The sequence below is a fragment of the Crocodylus porosus genome, unplaced genomic scaffold (assembly GCF_001723895.1).
Source record: "Crocodylus porosus isolate Cpor-Errol unplaced genomic scaffold, CroPor_comp1, whole genome shotgun sequence".
NCBI classification, from domain to species: Eukaryota; Metazoa; Chordata; order Crocodylia; family Crocodylidae; genus Crocodylus; species Crocodylus porosus.
Genome location: NW_017728948.1, coordinates 66,743,344 through 66,760,541, shown reverse-complemented (window position 1 = coordinate 66,760,541; position 17,198 = coordinate 66,743,344). Strand labels below are relative to the sequence as shown.

The following is a 17,198-nucleotide window of genomic DNA, read 5'->3' as shown; positions in this document are numbered from 1 at the left end:
TTTAACTTCCTGTATACACACAAAGAGGAAGTGAGAGGGGAGTTTCAAATCAGGCAGACACAGCCCAGCAACAGGTACTTAGGCTAGCATTTCAGAGTTCCTCAAGATGATTAAATAATGATACTTAAAATGGAAAATTAACCACATCTGCCAAGAACAATATGGAAGCTTTTCAAATGTAAAATTTAAACAGTTACAGTAAGAGATCAGTCATGCTTCAGTAAAGAATATAGATGAGAGCACCTTTTTGTTAATAAGACAGCCAACTGTGCAAAAATCTTTCACATCCACCACATGTTAACGGCTACAAGGCAAGACATTGTTTTTGCTCAAATGCAAGTCAGAAGTTATGGGCTGCACACAGAAATTACAGGGCGAGATGCCATGGTCTACAATAGGAAGATGGCCGGACTAGGTGATTCTAATAGTCCCTACTGGTCTTAAAAATGAAATGCTATGATTAATAGCCAGGGCCTAATAAAATGAGTAAGCACTTCTAGGCAACAACAGAGTTTGAAAATTATTAAATGTGTCATAATACTCCTGTGCCCCATCACCTGAAATCATGAAAATAGCATCCTCTTCTGTAACTGGTGCAAATCTGTACCAGGATCCATGATGAAAACTTTAGTCCTAATTAATGAGAGAAAGAAGGCACCTTATAGACTAACTGCATCAGAAATCTTTTGTGAGGCCATGCTCACTTCATCATGTTTTGAAAGGACATGCACAGAGCTGTGCATTAAATCACAGCAGCAGCAGCAATAGTAAATAATGAGATAGGGGTGCGAGAAACTATTTGATTCAGATTCAGCCTGAATCGGGGACAGCGATTCAATCCACATCTGACGATTCAATGCTGATTCAGCGAATCAGTTATTTGGACACAGGCACAGCTTTAAAAGTTTTTTCTACATACCTTGAGGTAGCCACACGGCTTGTGATCACTGCGATGCTGAGACGGATGGAGCATCCCACAGGAGCACAGAGGGCTCTCAGCAGCAAACCCAGAAGTGGACCAGAAGTACTTCCGGTCCACTTCCAGGTCTGCCGGGGAGCGTACTGGGGGGCACCAAGATGGAGGGGTGAAGAGGGGCCCCCCAGTACGCTCCCCAGTGGACCGGAAGTGCTTCTGGGTCTGCTACCGAGTGCGCTGGAGAGCCCTCAGTGCTCCTGTGGGACGCTGCATCTGCCCCAGCACCGCAGCGTTCAGAGCCCCTGCTACCTAGAGGTATGTAGAAAAAACATTTAAAGCTGTGTCTACATCTGCATTGTTGAATTCATCCAAATCTCTCTGAATCAATTCGGAGAGATTAAAGGGCCCTCCAATTTGATTTGGATTCGGAGAGTCGGCCACCGAATCGGGCCAAATCGAAAGCTGGTCAGACTAGGGCAAGTTACAGCAAATTCCACCTCCCCAGTAGGTTCCAGCCTGCTCCAAAAAGGGAATTTAAAATGTTTGGTTTAAAAAAAACCTTCAATTGTTGACTTACATTTTGAGCAAATCAGGATGCCAAATGCAGCAACTTCTTCCTACCCTACTTGAACCTTAACTAGGTGCTTTATTTGCTGTTATCCCCTGACCTCACCAGTATAAATTAAAAATGAATTAGCCAATTTTTTTCCTAAGTTTATGGTTTAGCTTGCATGTGCACATATTTATATATCAACATTTGTCTGTAACACTGGAAGTGCATGGTGTGTTACATGGAAGCCAGACCTTGCCTTTGCATAGCAGGGTGTAAGACCCCTAGAAAAATACATTGATTGTAGCTGAAATCTGGTGTCGGTCCAGCCATCATTGCATCCTGGGATGAAACCAGGACTTTTCACGTCCAGAAAACTTAAATCAGGCAAAGCTCCCTCACTCTGACATGGCAGGCAAGGTTCATTGAGTAAATGTGAAATGTTTTATTAGACCAACCGAGTAGCTAGAAAACTTTTTTTAAAATACTCAGTTTAATAAATGATATCACATCTACTCAATGAACCTTGCCTGCCTATGTCCTTAGACCAACACAACTACAACAAAAAACCCAGCTCACTCTCACAAGGCACTCACCAAAATCTTAATATCAGAACTTATGTTAACAGGTCTATTTGCATTTACTATGCAAACAACCATTTCCAAGTGTGACAACCTGCACAAGTGGATTTTTCTTCACTTGATAGATATCAGTCCATTTTATCTGCTAGCGAGGATTTCTGAGATGCTGGGACATTCAGTTCCCTTAGACACTTTTTAAAATCCTACCATTTGTCTTGACAAAGCCTCCTTTTCAAAATCACTGAGAATATTTATGGGTGGTATCAAGTGTGAAATGAAAGCGGATTGAGTAGATGATGTCTGTTCAGGATATCACACTAGACTGCAATTCAGAAGCTTTCATATGAAAAATTTCCATCAGTGAAATGATGAAGAATTTAGCAGAGACATAAGCTGAATTCGTTTTCATTTTAGCACAAGAATCCATCTGGCACTGTTGTCAGTGAAGCAGATAAAGATTTGTTGCCCTGGACCACCTGCCCTCTACAAAAATTAAAATTGGATTCTTGCAGATTTCCTCCCTACTATTCCCATCTGCACAAATAAAACGGGTGATTTTTGAACATTACATGGTCAGTAAAATGGTTAATCTGAATTTGAACAGCTGTGCTAGTAATGCATGATCACTGGCATCTAAAGAGTAACAAAAACCATGGTTGGAAATAAATAAAATGGGCAAATTACCTAACCTCAGTTATTTAGAATATTTCACATAATAGTAAGTGAGAGAGTTCCTTATTAAGAATAATTTCTCATTTTAATAGCATCAAATGGTAGAATGAAAATGCAATTTTCAAATGGTAAAAAGACAGTTAAGTCTTATTTTCCTAAAAGTATATCTGTACCTTCAGAGTAAAGTATTACATACAGCAAGAGTAAACATTCACAAGGCAAGGCAATATTTCACACAATTTTATTTATAAAACTTTAATCATCTAACAAATTGCATATAAAATATTTACTTCAAGTAAATACAGAATACTGCACAACTATTAAAACTATTGTATTGTTCATCATAAATGTATTAAAACATTCCTAAAAAAGGCCTCTATTATAAAACAAAAAAACCCAAAAACACAAATTAGCATGATCAAGACCACTTTCAATAGCTTCAAATGAACAACCAAGAAGTTGTGGCAGCTTTCCAATTACGCTCCAGTTACATCCACTGAGATCAGTATGTGATACAATACCACATGCCAATGCTAAAGATGAGAAATATAAGCAATACGTATGCACCTGGCCAATGTATTTCCTTCAGACTGAAGATGACCATTTGGAAATCAGACAACAAATCTCAAGTCAAACTCTACTGGCATGCACTTCTGTTATAGCAATACTTTCAATAGGTTAAGTGTAATTGGCTTTTACAATCAGTTTTGCAATTTACAGTTTTCTGTTTTTTTTTCCTTTTAAAAAAAAAAAACACAAGAGAATACATTCGTATAAAAAGAAATGCTACACAAAGGTAAATACCCTTCATCGTGCTTTAGGGTGACTCAGGGAGAGCAGTTCACTTTGAGCTGGACTGGAATGTACTTACTTGACATGGGACTAAGTCAAAATGCAAATCCATATCCCAACTTTCTCAAAGCTTGAGATAAGAGCTTCCCTCTACCACACATACAGAATGTACATGAAGACACACACACTCGTATATACGTACAGAGATGTAGCCTATTGTTAATGCATTCAAACAGCAAAAACACAAAGACAACTAATAGTTGTCTATCACCGATCACCAGCATGGCGTGTACTAGCAGTCACAATGACTATTTTACACTGCATATTCTTAATTGAGATATGAACTAATTTCTCTAAGCTACGCTTGGTAGCTAATGGCTCTTCCTAAAGAAACAATACAAGAAAAGATTTCTTTTTTCTAGGCAACTTCAGCATACTGGGTTAATGAAATTCAGTTTTAACAGTATGAAATAATTTGGGAGGAAGAGCAGGGGAGGTTTGGGTGCTGGAACCTACATAGTGCTTTCAACCCCAAGTTCTAGTCTCCTTTCAATACTCCTGCAAAGAATGGACCCCGATACTCACAAGGTTTTCTTAACTGTCACTAGTAACTAGCACTGGGCTGACCTAGGACCTTTCTGAGGAAGCAAAGATGCCGGTTCATTTCCAGGACCATTTTAAGTCCAGCCCTAGCACACCAGTTACAGCCCTGGTATAAGGAGATGGCAGCTCCCTGTGAAGTCGGACAGCACCCTTAGCCCTTATAGGGCCTGCCTCTTCAGATCTTAAGGAGACGACTGAGCAAGCAGCGGGGGGAGATTCCAGAAGTCAAAATCAGAATTGGAAGCCGCTATTTTTCCTTCTTAAAACATCTGACAGCTGTAGTTCCCTATATTAGACACAAGATGGCAGGCAATTCAAGCATTCCTGGCTCACTGTACAGCTTTCGTATCAGGATCAACACACAGGTATGATGAGTAGCAGTTAGGTGCAAGAGTCATTTCATTCGCATGCTGCTATTTACATTACAAATAATATTTACACTTCAGAACCTAAGCCAGGCTCCATCTCCTGATTCGCTACAATAACGTCTCTCTGAAAAGAAAAAGATGGCGACTGAACGGACAGAGTACATACATGTAACAGGTCTCAAAGCCAGACAGAAAAGGGCTCTCTTTTGCGACTGGACCGTGGACTGGAACACAGAAGTTGAGGCAAGTGAACACTGATGAGAGTGAGAGAGAGAGAAGAGAGGTGGAGGGGTGGACTTTCTAATAACCAAGGGGTCTCTAATCTGGGTGGAGGGTTTAGAGCAGCGGTTCTCAACCTTGTGTATGCTGAAAGCACCCCACGGAAAATGCCAGCTCTTCGTTTTCACTAGGTTTAACTACAGAAAAATAATAGAGAAATTCTTCTGTTGCACAGAACTAAGAAAGACCACCACAGGCACTCTGGATTCCCATCTGAAATCACTGGTTTTATCATCTGAATTGTGTTTGCATCCCTAACAGTGCTAACACTGTGTGGCGCCCCACAATACCTCTGAAAGGATCTCCAGCCACCCCAGGGTGCCAAGGCAACCTGGTTGAGAACCACTGGTTTAGAGGCGAGACCAGCAGGGACGCAGAGGACAGACTGTGGCCTGCTGAAATGGCTTCCCAACTCTGGACACAGATGAAAGCTTCACCCCAGCTGATCACAACACTGCACCTATGTGCAAACACAGATGTTTTGCTCTGTAAGTGGCTGTAAGAAATCTAAATGGAGACATTTTTCTGAGCAGCTATTGCACCTTGTGGCTAGTTAAACTGACCTTTATGCTCACAGCTAATACCACCATCTCAGATGTACTAGAATTTGCCCAGGAATGCACTGCCAAATTTAACCCAATCCCACTGGGAAAGAGGCCAGAGCTCATGCTCTACTTGTAGCTGATTTGCACTTTTTGTAGAACTTTATGGCAGAAAGTTAGTTTGCAGGTGGTAGGTTCAATATAAACTGCATCAGTTTTCAAGGCCTCCCATAAGTTTTCCAAACTAGCTTCATAAAAGGACATGCAGACGGAGGCTCTTAGAAACATAATCACCCATTTTATAAGCAAGCGTGGGGTATGAACATGCAACACAGGCAGCTAGTGCTGAACATTCAACATGCTCCACTAATTGGGGAAGAAAAAACAAAACATCTTAAAAACTGGGATCAGTCTCTGCAGAAGCGTAAAAGGGTATGGAAAAATAAAGGTTATTATTTAATGGTTCTTAAAAGGAGTATAGTAATTCCAGGAGCTACAGTAAACTTTGTACATTTGGTCTGCACATGTCAGTATGTGTGTGCAAGTAACAAGAACAAAACTTCCCTATTCCTAAATGCTTCCCTTCCCATCAACATGACAGTACCACTGGTCATTTCTCAGAAGCGTGACTTAGCAAAAGAATGAAACTATGAGAAGCAACAGAACAAAAGTCAGTTATACTACAATTGTGAAAATTCAAGTAGAAGAATGGAAGTTGTCTTCAGAAGCCTACGGCAACAGCCGAAGCATTAAAGATCAGTGGCAACAAGGTACGTTTCTGCAAGAGGGACTTTTTAAATGTAAAAGCACTGGCTGATAATTAGTGGGGGAGGGTTTCTGAACCCTCCTGTTTCCCTTGATCTTGCTGCACCATGCCATCCTACAAAAGACAGTAGCATCAGAAGCCTCAGTGAACCCTCTGTTCAGCTGTCATTATGCAAAGCCACGTGCTCCTTAAAGGCAAATGAGCAGCTCCCCACGATACGAGGAGTAGCTAATGAAAACATAACGCTGCAGTGAGGTTGAACCAACTTTATTAAGGACAGTGAGTATAGACACTTTCAGAGTTTGTTTGTTGGGTTTGTTTGTTTTTTTTAAAGTTGCCATTGGTCTTTAACAGCAAACATCAAAGGATGTGGGTATTGCCCAATACCAAGTCAACTGGTCAGGTGGAATTAATTTGAAGATGAGGAAACACAAAGACAGACAAGAGTGCAACTGGATTGTTTGGCTCTTCAAGCCTGAATGATGGTGCATACCACCAGCCTCCACGACAAAAATGTGGGTTGTCTACACACAGCAAGGTTAATTGTGTGTGTTTATGTGCGTGCACACGCAGGCATGCTTACTGACATATGCTGCATCTTAGCAGTGGCGGAAGTACAGTATTTTGAATACAATGCATTAGTTTTTTCTAATCCATGGAATTCATCTTAGTGAACACTGAGGACCAGCAAGATGAGAAAATATTGTGTAAAAGCACCATCAAGTCTTATTTCAAGGAAATAGGACTTCAAGGGAGTCATCACGGCATAGGGCTGGGGTCCACTGACACAAGAAAGTCATTCAGACAAGGTGAACTTTACAAAATAAACTGGCTCTGCAAGTTACCATCAATTGTGTTTACATTATATTTTAAATAAAAGCCAATCACAGGCTCCCAGCTGGAGTCTGATCCATGACTTTTCCTCATATTTGTGCTTCATTGCAAATGCTAATGTTTAATCTATTAAAAGGAGCCCATAGGCAGCTCCTCTGATCCTAACACACTCTTCTTGTTCAAAAATATCCTTTACCCTATTGTTTCAAGAAAGCATTTCATTGCATTCGGCTAGAGAGATATGTAAAAGGGAGACACAGATAAACTTAGCAAAGATTTACTAAACTGAGGGAAGCATTTACTTGGGCAAAGCTGTTCTCTCTATATTCCAAGACAAGGGGATATGAACTTTACACAGTCATGTGTATCTACCAATAAATAAGCACATTTCTTTATTAGAAACCTACTGAATCATATGCAAGGATTTAAAAACAGGGTATCACAGATTCTAGCACCAGAGCTCATGCAGGTAAAAAGAAGCTTTTTGTTTTTCGTTTTTTAAAAAAAAAAAGGGGAGGGGGGAGGAAGCAAAGCCTCATCTAGGAAAAGGTCGAGAAAATCTCTTTAAAAAAAGTTTTGTACAACTATAACAACACACAACTATTAGTGAGAGCCAAATACAACAGGTTACACCGAATTCCAAAGAAACCAACAGATCGTATTTGGGTACATAATTCTTCATTTTCTTTAAGTTAACATATTATTTCATTCTCTACTTAACATCACTCACCTGACTGCCCCCTCCCCCTTCCCCAAAACCATCCTTACCACCCTATAAATATTTATAACACATTCTTGCTTAGAAAGGGTGTTGCCCTGGTAAGGTATGGATGACAGTACCAAACATACAACTACCTGGTTTGTCAGAGATTTAAAACTCCTTTCCCTTCACAGAAAGGGCAGAGAAAGGGAGAAGGATAGTGACACAGTTAAACAGTTATCACCACAATCTTGCCGATTCCACCCACAAAAAAGATATAGAGGGAAAGTGTAGAAGTTCCTGTATAAACAATTTCTTGGTCTTAAAAACAAATTTCTTTCACTGTACAATTGAGGAGTGGAAAGTTGGTTCCTGTTTCGTGGGTTTAGTTTCAGAAAGGCCTGCAGCAATGTTTAGCTGTGGAAAACAAGACGACTGGTCCTTTAGAGAGTGTCGGAGAGAGATACCATCTCAGGAACTTTTGGAAGCTATCAAAACACTTATGACATGGAGCATGAACAGCATATCCACAAATTACAATGCAACCTCTGTCCTGTTGATGCACACCAATTTAAAAAAAAAGTGTGTCCGCTTATTACTCAAAGTCAAGAATACAGTAGAGATTCACGGTTCAACAGCTTTTAAACTGGTAATTTAAAAATAAATCTGTCAGTGAGCAGCAGATTTTGAATAGCCCAGCCCTATCCCTACCCCCGCAGAAACAAGAGTTCACTGCAATATCAGCAATTTAAGATGTGAAACTTCCTGGGAAAGAAGGCTTCCCCATCACCATGCAGCGCGGTGTCGGAGCGACACTGTGGAGGTTTCAGAGGGTTTCAGTTGTCCAGTGTCTTGTGATGGTTATTTCAGCAGTTTTACCAGCTGGCTCTGACAGCCTCAATGTCACTAACCAAGTTCTGGGCTAAGCAGATCCCGAATATCTGGAAAAGACAAGGTTGGTTAATTTGAGCATTTGACAGTCCTTTGCATATAGCCAGGTTTCTGGGATTACATAAGACTGACACAGCAACAAGGACAAGAAAACTGAGAATTGTAATTGTAATTGTGAAAGTACCATCAGAATCAACAGAGGGAGCTTAGGGGCAAGGGAAGAAGAAAACTCCATTCAACCTTTTTTTAATTAGAGTCCAAAAAAAGAATATAGCGGGTCTTTAACATGAGAGCAGAGATAGAATGAAGATTTCTCCCAAGAGGAATTTAAAAGGCAATTCTTTTGGCAGCTAATCTTCAAAACATCAGAACTAACAGCGTCCTGTATTCTTTGAAAACCAGCCCCAATTTGCAGGTTTGCTGAGTTGGGGGTGCTTGGACGAATAACTGTCCACACAGAAAAGAATATTTTATTTTTTCTACGGACAAATCCTCAGTCATTAAGTTTTCCTTCAGCCCAGGTTAAAAAACTACAAACTACAGATTATTAAAGTGAAACATCCTCATTTCCAGTTCTCTGATTATTTCCCCACTGTATTTTTTGTTTTCTCTGTAATTTGTTTTTAAAATAGGGAACACGTGCTGTACCTGCAACAATGCAATCCCAATGAATATGCCAGCGACTATAGTAAGATTGTCCTGAAGCCATTTCTCAAACTGGGGGACACAACCTTTAGTGTATATAACAATCTGCTGATCAACTTCCTGCCAAGGGGAAGAGAGAAATAAAAACAGTTAATTAACACTCCCCTTTCACCTCCAACCCTAATCTGCTCACCCAAAGTTATTCAGAACCTTAAGAAATCAGGTAAGGAAAAAAACCACTTACTGGTTTCTGCCTGGCATCATAGCCACACTGGGTATTAATCACGTCTTCCTATGGGAGAAAAAAACAAAACAAAAGAGACAAACCAGTGAAGAGAAGAACTTTCACCAACAAGGGACTGCTGCGTTCTCTTCCTACAGTCTTTCACAAGCTCCATGTCTGAAGGGGGAAGATCCCGGTGAGGAAACTCTCTTCCAGTTAAAAGTGTTCTACAGGTTCCCATTGCCAACCATGGTTTTGAGTATCCCCACTTAATATTCTATATAGCATTTTGGCTACCACAGTATAGCTTTGAGTAATCACAGTTTTCCATGGCCATGCATCACCCTACCACCTGCCATTTTTCCCATAGGCCTTTTGTCTTGCCAACCACAGTAACTTTCAGGAACCCAACCCCAGTGGCTGGCAAGAAAAACCTGTATTTTATCCCTGAAAATGCACTGAGAATATTTCTAGTTTAGTTCAAAATACAGTTTGTGCTACATGGAAAAGGCAAAGTTATGGGATGGGAGGGAGGGCGGGCATGGAGGAGTGATGGATTCCCTCCTGTAGCTGCTGAATGCTTGGAAGTACCAGTGCCATGTGGTGCCATTTGAACAACTCCAAAATTCACTTTTCCCCCACTCATCTTATATGCCTTAAAAATGGGTTGCTGCTCTGCCTCAAAGGTCAACGGAAGAGTCAGGCAGGCTGTATTTTTCTGTTGCCTACACCCTCTCCAAACAGGTTTGACACCCTGTAGGGAGAAAGTCACTGGCTCTTTTCCTGTTGCACCTCCCCGACCGGAAGGCTCTGAACTGCAGAGCAGGAAAAACAAACTGTACCAGGGAGCATTTCTCAGCAAGGGAGCACCACAGAGCGGCAACACTTTGTTCTTTTGTGGAGGCTACCTTTGTTCTGATGCAATACAGTGAAAAGTCTCTGTGAGCAATGCTGTCCCATATGATGCATGCCCCCCAGTCCCTTAGACCAGGCCTGCCCAAGTCCCAGGTACAGCTCCCTCCCAGTCACACCCCCCCCCTGCACCACACACACACACACACACACACACGAGCTCCTGCTGCTGTGGCAGCCAGGGTCTCTGGGGCAGGGTAACACTGCAGGAGGGGACCTGCATAGTAGCAGCAGGGCAGCAGCTCACACTGTTGATGCGATGGCAGTGAGGGGGAGCTTGTAATGCCCATGTGGCAGCAGTGGGGGGCAGGGGGCTGTATCCTCATTTCCCACATGACTGCAGCCCCTCCTCAGACCCCTCCCAGTCTCTGGGAACCCCAAAATGTGAGTGCAAACACTCACCACCCCCCAATCCATCACAGTCACACAAGCACACTGCAGAGTTTGGTCACATACAAGAGGACTGAAATTTAACTGAACTCGTTGTTTGAGAGTTTGGAAAGGGAAAAAGTGAAAACACCCCCAGCCATAGGTCACCCACTCACAAGACACCCAGAGCATGGGTGCAGGCACTCCCCTGCTACCAATTCACACATTGCAAGGCATGCTGGCTAAGTGTTCACTCTCAGCCCCTGAGGTCAGAGTCCCAGCACTTCAACAACCTAAGATGACTTGTATCTGGAGTGCTAGAGCTCTGTCCATGTGGACACTTCTGACCTGCAACACCTGTGAATGGTTCCCAATCAGTGACATTTTGGAATGGTTTAGCTGTTATGTGCAGTCCCCTCTATACATTACATTTATGCTACAAATAACATTTTATGGTTGACCTGTATGGCACTTTACTTTGTCAGGCCCAGTGTCTGGAGGGCCCAGGACCAACAATCAGCTGATTGTCAGCCCCAGCTGGAGGCTGGGGACGTGGAAGCTGACAGGCTTCCCTGCCAGGGACTTTACATCCTGGCCAAGCAGCTCTGGCCAGACTGCTGGCTCAAGGGAGTATCCCAGCAAAGGACTTTCCCCCAACTGATGGCTTTAAACCTTGAGCACAGAAGCTGAGTCAGAGCTGCCAGACATAGGATTTAAAGTTTCTATTGTGGGAAGCCGTCTGACTCTCCCCACCAATCTCCCATGGCCAACAGCTGCTGAACATGAGGGGTTGACAAACAGCTGATTGTCTGCCCAGACATCTCCGGGGTGCTAGCCCCTATATTGGACCATATTTTGATGTAGTAATTACTTGTTCCGATTCAGCTTAACCCTGTTCATGATTAAATGTAAGCTAAGCCACAGAAATTCTGGTTTGAAACAAAAAAAGTTCCCACAGCTGCTGCACCACTTTGACACCAAAGCATTACACTCATGTAACTGCATCCTGACAAGTGCTTACCTGTCTTAGGATCCTTTGCAGGTCCTACCTAACCACATGGCAGAGAAACGAAATCCTGGATGTGAGGGGAGCCAGGTGAGAAGCCACACAGCCCCCAGTTTTACATGCGTGTATGCAAAAAGCCTCACTGTGCAAGCTTAAGAAAGAAACGACTAAAATTAAAGTTCCAAGACCTAGATTATTTATTCCCCTCAGCATGTGGTCTTATTTTGAGATACACGCACAGTATGCTCACAAATGCAGAAGTCATTTTCACATGGGCTGTGCTTATAGAATTACCTAAACTCATTTGGTTTTGTGAAAAACCAAACATTTTAAAAAACAGGCAGTGATGACCCTTTAAGGGTGAGAACGGGGGTGAGCCATGTGGCCCAACTATAAGCCATTGGCCTCATCCACAGCAAGATTTGTTTCAACATCTTCATAAAAGCAGGCAGCTGGTTGTGTGGCAGTTCCAGACTATTGTGACTATTGGTTCCCATCACAGATCTACCAGAACATAGATGGCTTCAGCATAAAAGGCAGACACCTCTGAGGAGAGGACAAGTATAGCAAGTGACACTGAAAGTGCAAAGCGAGGTACAGTAGCAGGAGTGGGAAGTGTCTGTGGTACCTGGGGGCACCAGCCTAGCTCTACTCAGTTGGACAGCACATAAAACAGAAGAACTAAAATTCACTGCAAGTGGAAAAAAAGCCATGACAGAAACTAGATAATACCACTACTGGTAAATTGGCTTATTTAATCCATATAAATAGGGTGACCATACTATTTTTAAGGAAATCTGGGATATGTCCCCTCCCCGCAAATCAGCAGGCAAATTGGAACGGGCCCCCAGGTCAATCCCAGCGCCCAAGGGGACCCAGGCAATGATGCCCGGGTTCCACACCCGTTCCAGCCAAACAGGCACAGGGTGGGAAAGGAGGCAGCTGGGCCTAGGCAGGATAGAGCCAGCTGGGGCCACAGTCCAAGGGCAGAGCCTGGAGCTGCTCCCCCAAACATGAGTCCCCAGCAGCTGGGTCGGTAGCAAGAGGGAGGGACCCCCAGTGCCCTCAGCACAGGGGTCAGAGCTGCCCTCCCTTTCCCCCAGGAAAGCCCCACCCTCACCTGGGCGCTGCAGGGCAGCAGCTGCTCCCTGGTCTTGACTCCACTGGGCTGCGAGCAGGTGAACTTGTCTGCCACATATGTGAGCAGCCAGCACTCGCAACAGTGCTCCCCCTGCCCTGCCCCAGCCGATACCTGCCCCAGGCAAGAGGAGCAGCGCCCAGCTCCGCCTGCCCCCCTACATCCAGCCACTGCTCAGGAGGAGCCAGGCCAGGCAGTGCAGCCAGGGTAGCACCGATCTGGGACTTTTTTCAATTCTCAGTAACTTGCTGGGACACCAGGACAACCTACAAAACCCACGACTGTCCCAGCTAAACCAGGATGTATGGTCACCTTATGTATAAAAGCTAAATGTATAACATCAGGCATGACAATAAATCAACATGTGTACCTCTCCCTATACCAAACTCTCATGGTCAGTGAGCTGTCTTCTGAAAACTTCACCCTTCTTTGTAGATTCTTCCCAACTGGTAAAAACACAACTCTAGCATGTTTTGTTTCACAACATGGACCTGTATCAGTTTAATATGAAGTGAAACTTCAGTAAACAAACAACTCTGAAATGATCGCTTTCATGTCAGCTGACTGTAGCATAAAGAGGCCCGATGCCAAGCCAAACAGTTGGACTTCATTATCATCACAACAGTCTGTCATTGTAAAGAAGCAAAAATGCAGGAGGAAGGAAAGGTGGGGAAGGAAGAGGGGAAGAGACACAGGGAGAGAGAGATTTCTATTCGTATCTCAAATTCAAAGCAAATAATTTCTTTGGAACAGAGACTGGGATTTAATACATTCCAAGGATGCATGTTTACACATTGCCCTATGACAATGTTATTACTGCGCCATACTTTAGTACTTCCTAGTACTAAAGCAGAGCACAGTAACTACCCATACTGTGCCATGCACACAGTGCAGTTAGTTTTAGCCACTACTTCACCATGGTGGTGCACTAAAATGGGGAAGCGCACCACTACAGCAAAGTAGCTGCCAGTCACATGTAGACGCATGAGATCACTGCACTGCCAAAGCGCTACGTAGGGCAACGTATTAGAGGCGCCCTTTGTGTAGCACCTAGCACAACCAGGACCAGCCTAACCCAGCTGCAGTCTTCAGGTACTACCACAGAAGTAATGTGAGTATAACTACTCAACTGAAAGCTTGCAGAGAAAAAAAATTTTGCAAATATTTAGTTGGTCTAATAAAAGATATCACCTCTGCCCCAAGAGTTTTGTCTTCCTACACCCTTAGACCAACACAGCTACAACCAATATCCCTAAAACACAGAGGATATCATATTTTACCATTTTAAAATGGAACTTCACAACATGAACAAGAAAGCAGCCAAATTCAACACCCTGCCTGCCATCTGACACCTTCAGGAAACTGGACTGTTTCAGCCATTGTCTGTTCCCATTTTGCATTCTCACTAAGCAGCTTTTTACAAACTGGCCTTTCCACCCAGGAGAAACCCCAATATCTCTGTTTGCTCCTCTGCAAGATGAAGTTCTTTTCTACCTGGGAGAGCTCTTAATATTTTTCAATTCTCCTTTGCCAGATGAAGGGCATCTGAGCCTGAAAGCTTGCAAAGAAAAAAGATATTTTGCAACTATTTAGTTGGTCTAATAAAAGATATGCTAACAAAAGTGTTTACAACTCTTTTAACAAAAGAGTTATGCTAACAGAAGAGTTTTGTCAGCATAGCTACTATACACATTTGTTCAGAAATCAAGTTTATTCTAAATGTTCAGCTTTGTAGCTGCTGTTCAGCTGGAGAGGGGAAGGCAAAAAGTGAAACAACCCAATGGTAAAATTGAAAGCAACCAGCACGTGACCAATTTTGGCCCTTAGTTGTATCCCTGTTAACAGGTGCACCTGGCCTAGCCAACAATTCCTTCTGCCGAAAAGCAGCACGCCTGCACTACACAGTGAAGTCTTCCAGCATTATCCCAGGGTTAAACAACAAACTGATGCTGAGTGTGCTGGTTGAACTTTGACATGGCTGGTAAGGACAAGTGGTAAAACAGACAACTACATGCCTCTCTACAATACAGTGTGTCCTGCAGCAGTGTTTTAACATGGGTGCAGAAAGGCAAAATGGCCTATTGATTGTTCACTTACTGCAGGGTCTTTAGTACAGCACGAAAACGGCACGCCACAGCGCTCTCGACTCGCATTGGAATCTGTGCAATTGAAGTAGATATTGAGGTTCCAGTCGTCAGCTCCAAAGGCCCCGCAGCATTGCCACTACAATAAACAGGAGAATGAGAACATCTTTATATCACTGCTGCCAACTTGCCCCAACCTTCCAAAGAGAACTTGAAATTCTCTTCTGGTCCCCTTTTCACTGAATTGTTTTTAAAAAGGGACCAGCTCAATCCTTCAAAGTGGCTCTTAAATTACTGAATAAATCTAGAGACAAGCAACCCTTCTCTTTAAGGATGTATTGGATGTAGGTAAAACCCACCCAATAAAAAAGGAAAAACATCCTCAGTAATAGACTAGTCAGTAAAATCCAATGAGCCATATGGTCAACCAGGGGAGGGCAGGGGATGGGGTGGTATAAGCAGGCACAGCACCACTGTAATTAGCAAAGTTGCCTTTCCACCAGCTGCAAATCAGACACAATGCACACATCTTCACCAATTCTAAACTGAAGGTAAGTCAGGGTGGCACCTTAGAAACTAACTGGTTCTGAGAGGCATAAGCTTTGCCTATGACAATACCACCTGATTAAGTAGGGTGCCTATCTCCTGCCTGACATCAGGCTAACATGGCTAACCACTTCACTAAATTTTGAAGTGAATTTAGTAGGTATAAAGACTTGCTGGACTGGCGATGCCATACATCAAAGTCCTAATTTGCACAACAAACAGAATTAGTTCTGGCTTCATCCACAGGCTCCTGACCCAACACCTGCAACCATTTCCTTTTCAAAACTTGGGAAGCTAGCTTGCTCTCTATGCTCACCCTGTCTTTGGCTTCTCTGCTGAGACAGCTGATTGAGTTGTAATGGAGAGGGTGTTTATTTGGATGTGATCTAATTTCCAGTGGGCAAGACTTCTGTCTTACATAAGCCACTGGTTTTAGATAGAAACATCTTCTTACCACCACCAAGCTGGGGCCAGGTGTACAAATCTGTAGCATATTACTTACCCACTTGTCCAAGAAAAAAAATCTAAGCATCAGTATAAAGTGAACTTAAGTGTTTTAAGCAGTAATGTAACTAGGGGGACAGGACAAGCAGTGCATCAGCCCTGGGTGCTGAATTAGTGGGGATGCCAAAATAGTGTGCATCTCCCCACCGAGGCTTTGCTGCAGCAACAGCAGCAGCCCCACACTGCCTGGCTCCTATAGCCAGGCAGGCATAAATCTTTACCCAGTAGTGTATCTGGGGCACAGATGATGAGCAGAATGGCACCCCTCCCTTTGCCATGGTAAATGCAGCTCTGTACTCAGTAGCATATCTAGTGGGTAGGGAGCAAATGCAGCACCAGGGGCTGGTCTCAAGAAGGCTGCATCATGGGGTTGCTGCAGCCAGCATACAGCGAGTATGTCCCCCCATAGCAGCAGCAGCCTGAACCCGCACTGCTACAGCAACAGCTGCAGAAGTAGCAGCAGCTGCCCAAGGGCAGAAATCCAGGGCAGGTAAGACTTTATTCCTCACCCCCAGGCCCCTGCTCTCTAGTGTGCATAACCCCATTTTTTCCTCTCCTCACACCCTGGGTGCTGAAGAAGCTTGCTATACTTTTGGTTTTAAGTCAGCACACCCAAGACTTCAGAAACACTGGGTTGAATCTGGGATGGTATACAAAAGGTGGAGCTCACAAACTCAAATGTCCTGAGGAGTATAGCAATAGAGAACTGACCAAAAGTGTGTTGAAGTGTGAAGCTCAATGCAGGAAGGTGTCACTTAGATTCCTTTATACATTGGTAAGTCTGTGTAGATAGACCCTAGGAGAAGTCTTAACTTATACCATGTGATTCTTCCCTAAAATGTATTCACTCTCCCTCAGGCATGAAGAAAGTTGTCATTTTTGTATTTCTTGTAAGGAAAACTTTAACAGTGGCCCAAATCCAATACACTAATTACTTTTAGTCTAGCTGAAATCTCCCCTCCCCCAGGCTTCATTTAGATAAACTATTCTTCCTTTCCTTCCATGGGCCACGTTCTATCATTTCTATCACTACTGAATGGAATCCAAGCCCCACCACAGAAAAGACTGTATTTCTAATACTCTTGGAGAAGAGTGTTCTACAGATGTTGCAATACTAATAATAATGAAATATTTTAAGCCCCACAGATATTGAAAAGGTCTTTAAAAATATCAGGAAATAGAGATGGTCTAGTGGCCTTAGCAGAAACCTAAGCTTTTCTTTTCTTTTTTAATTCTGGATTTAACCCAGCATCCCTTTGTGATTTTAGGCAAGTCAC

At 43.1% G+C, this 17,198-nt stretch overlaps 1 protein-coding gene across 2 annotated transcripts in view; it reads right to left on the bottom strand.

Annotated features, from left to right (window-relative positions):
• Nucleotides 1-6,320: 6,320 nt before the first annotated feature.
• Nucleotides 6,321-17,198, bottom strand: part of TSPAN5 (tetraspanin 5) — a 111,339-nt gene continuing 100,461 nt past the window's right edge. For both annotated transcript variants that reach the window (XM_019553076.1, XM_019553077.1), the window contains 4 exons: nt 14,885-15,010; nt 9,384-9,431; nt 9,143-9,259; nt 6,321-8,544 (listed from right to left, as the gene is read on the bottom strand). In XM_019553076.1, coding sequence (XP_019408621.1) covers nt 8,479-8,544; nt 9,143-9,259; nt 9,384-9,431; nt 14,885-15,010 — 357 coding nt within the window. In that variant the 3' untranslated portion in view covers nt 6,321-8,478. The remainder of the gene's footprint in view (nt 8,545-9,142; nt 9,260-9,383; nt 9,432-14,884; nt 15,011-17,198) is intronic.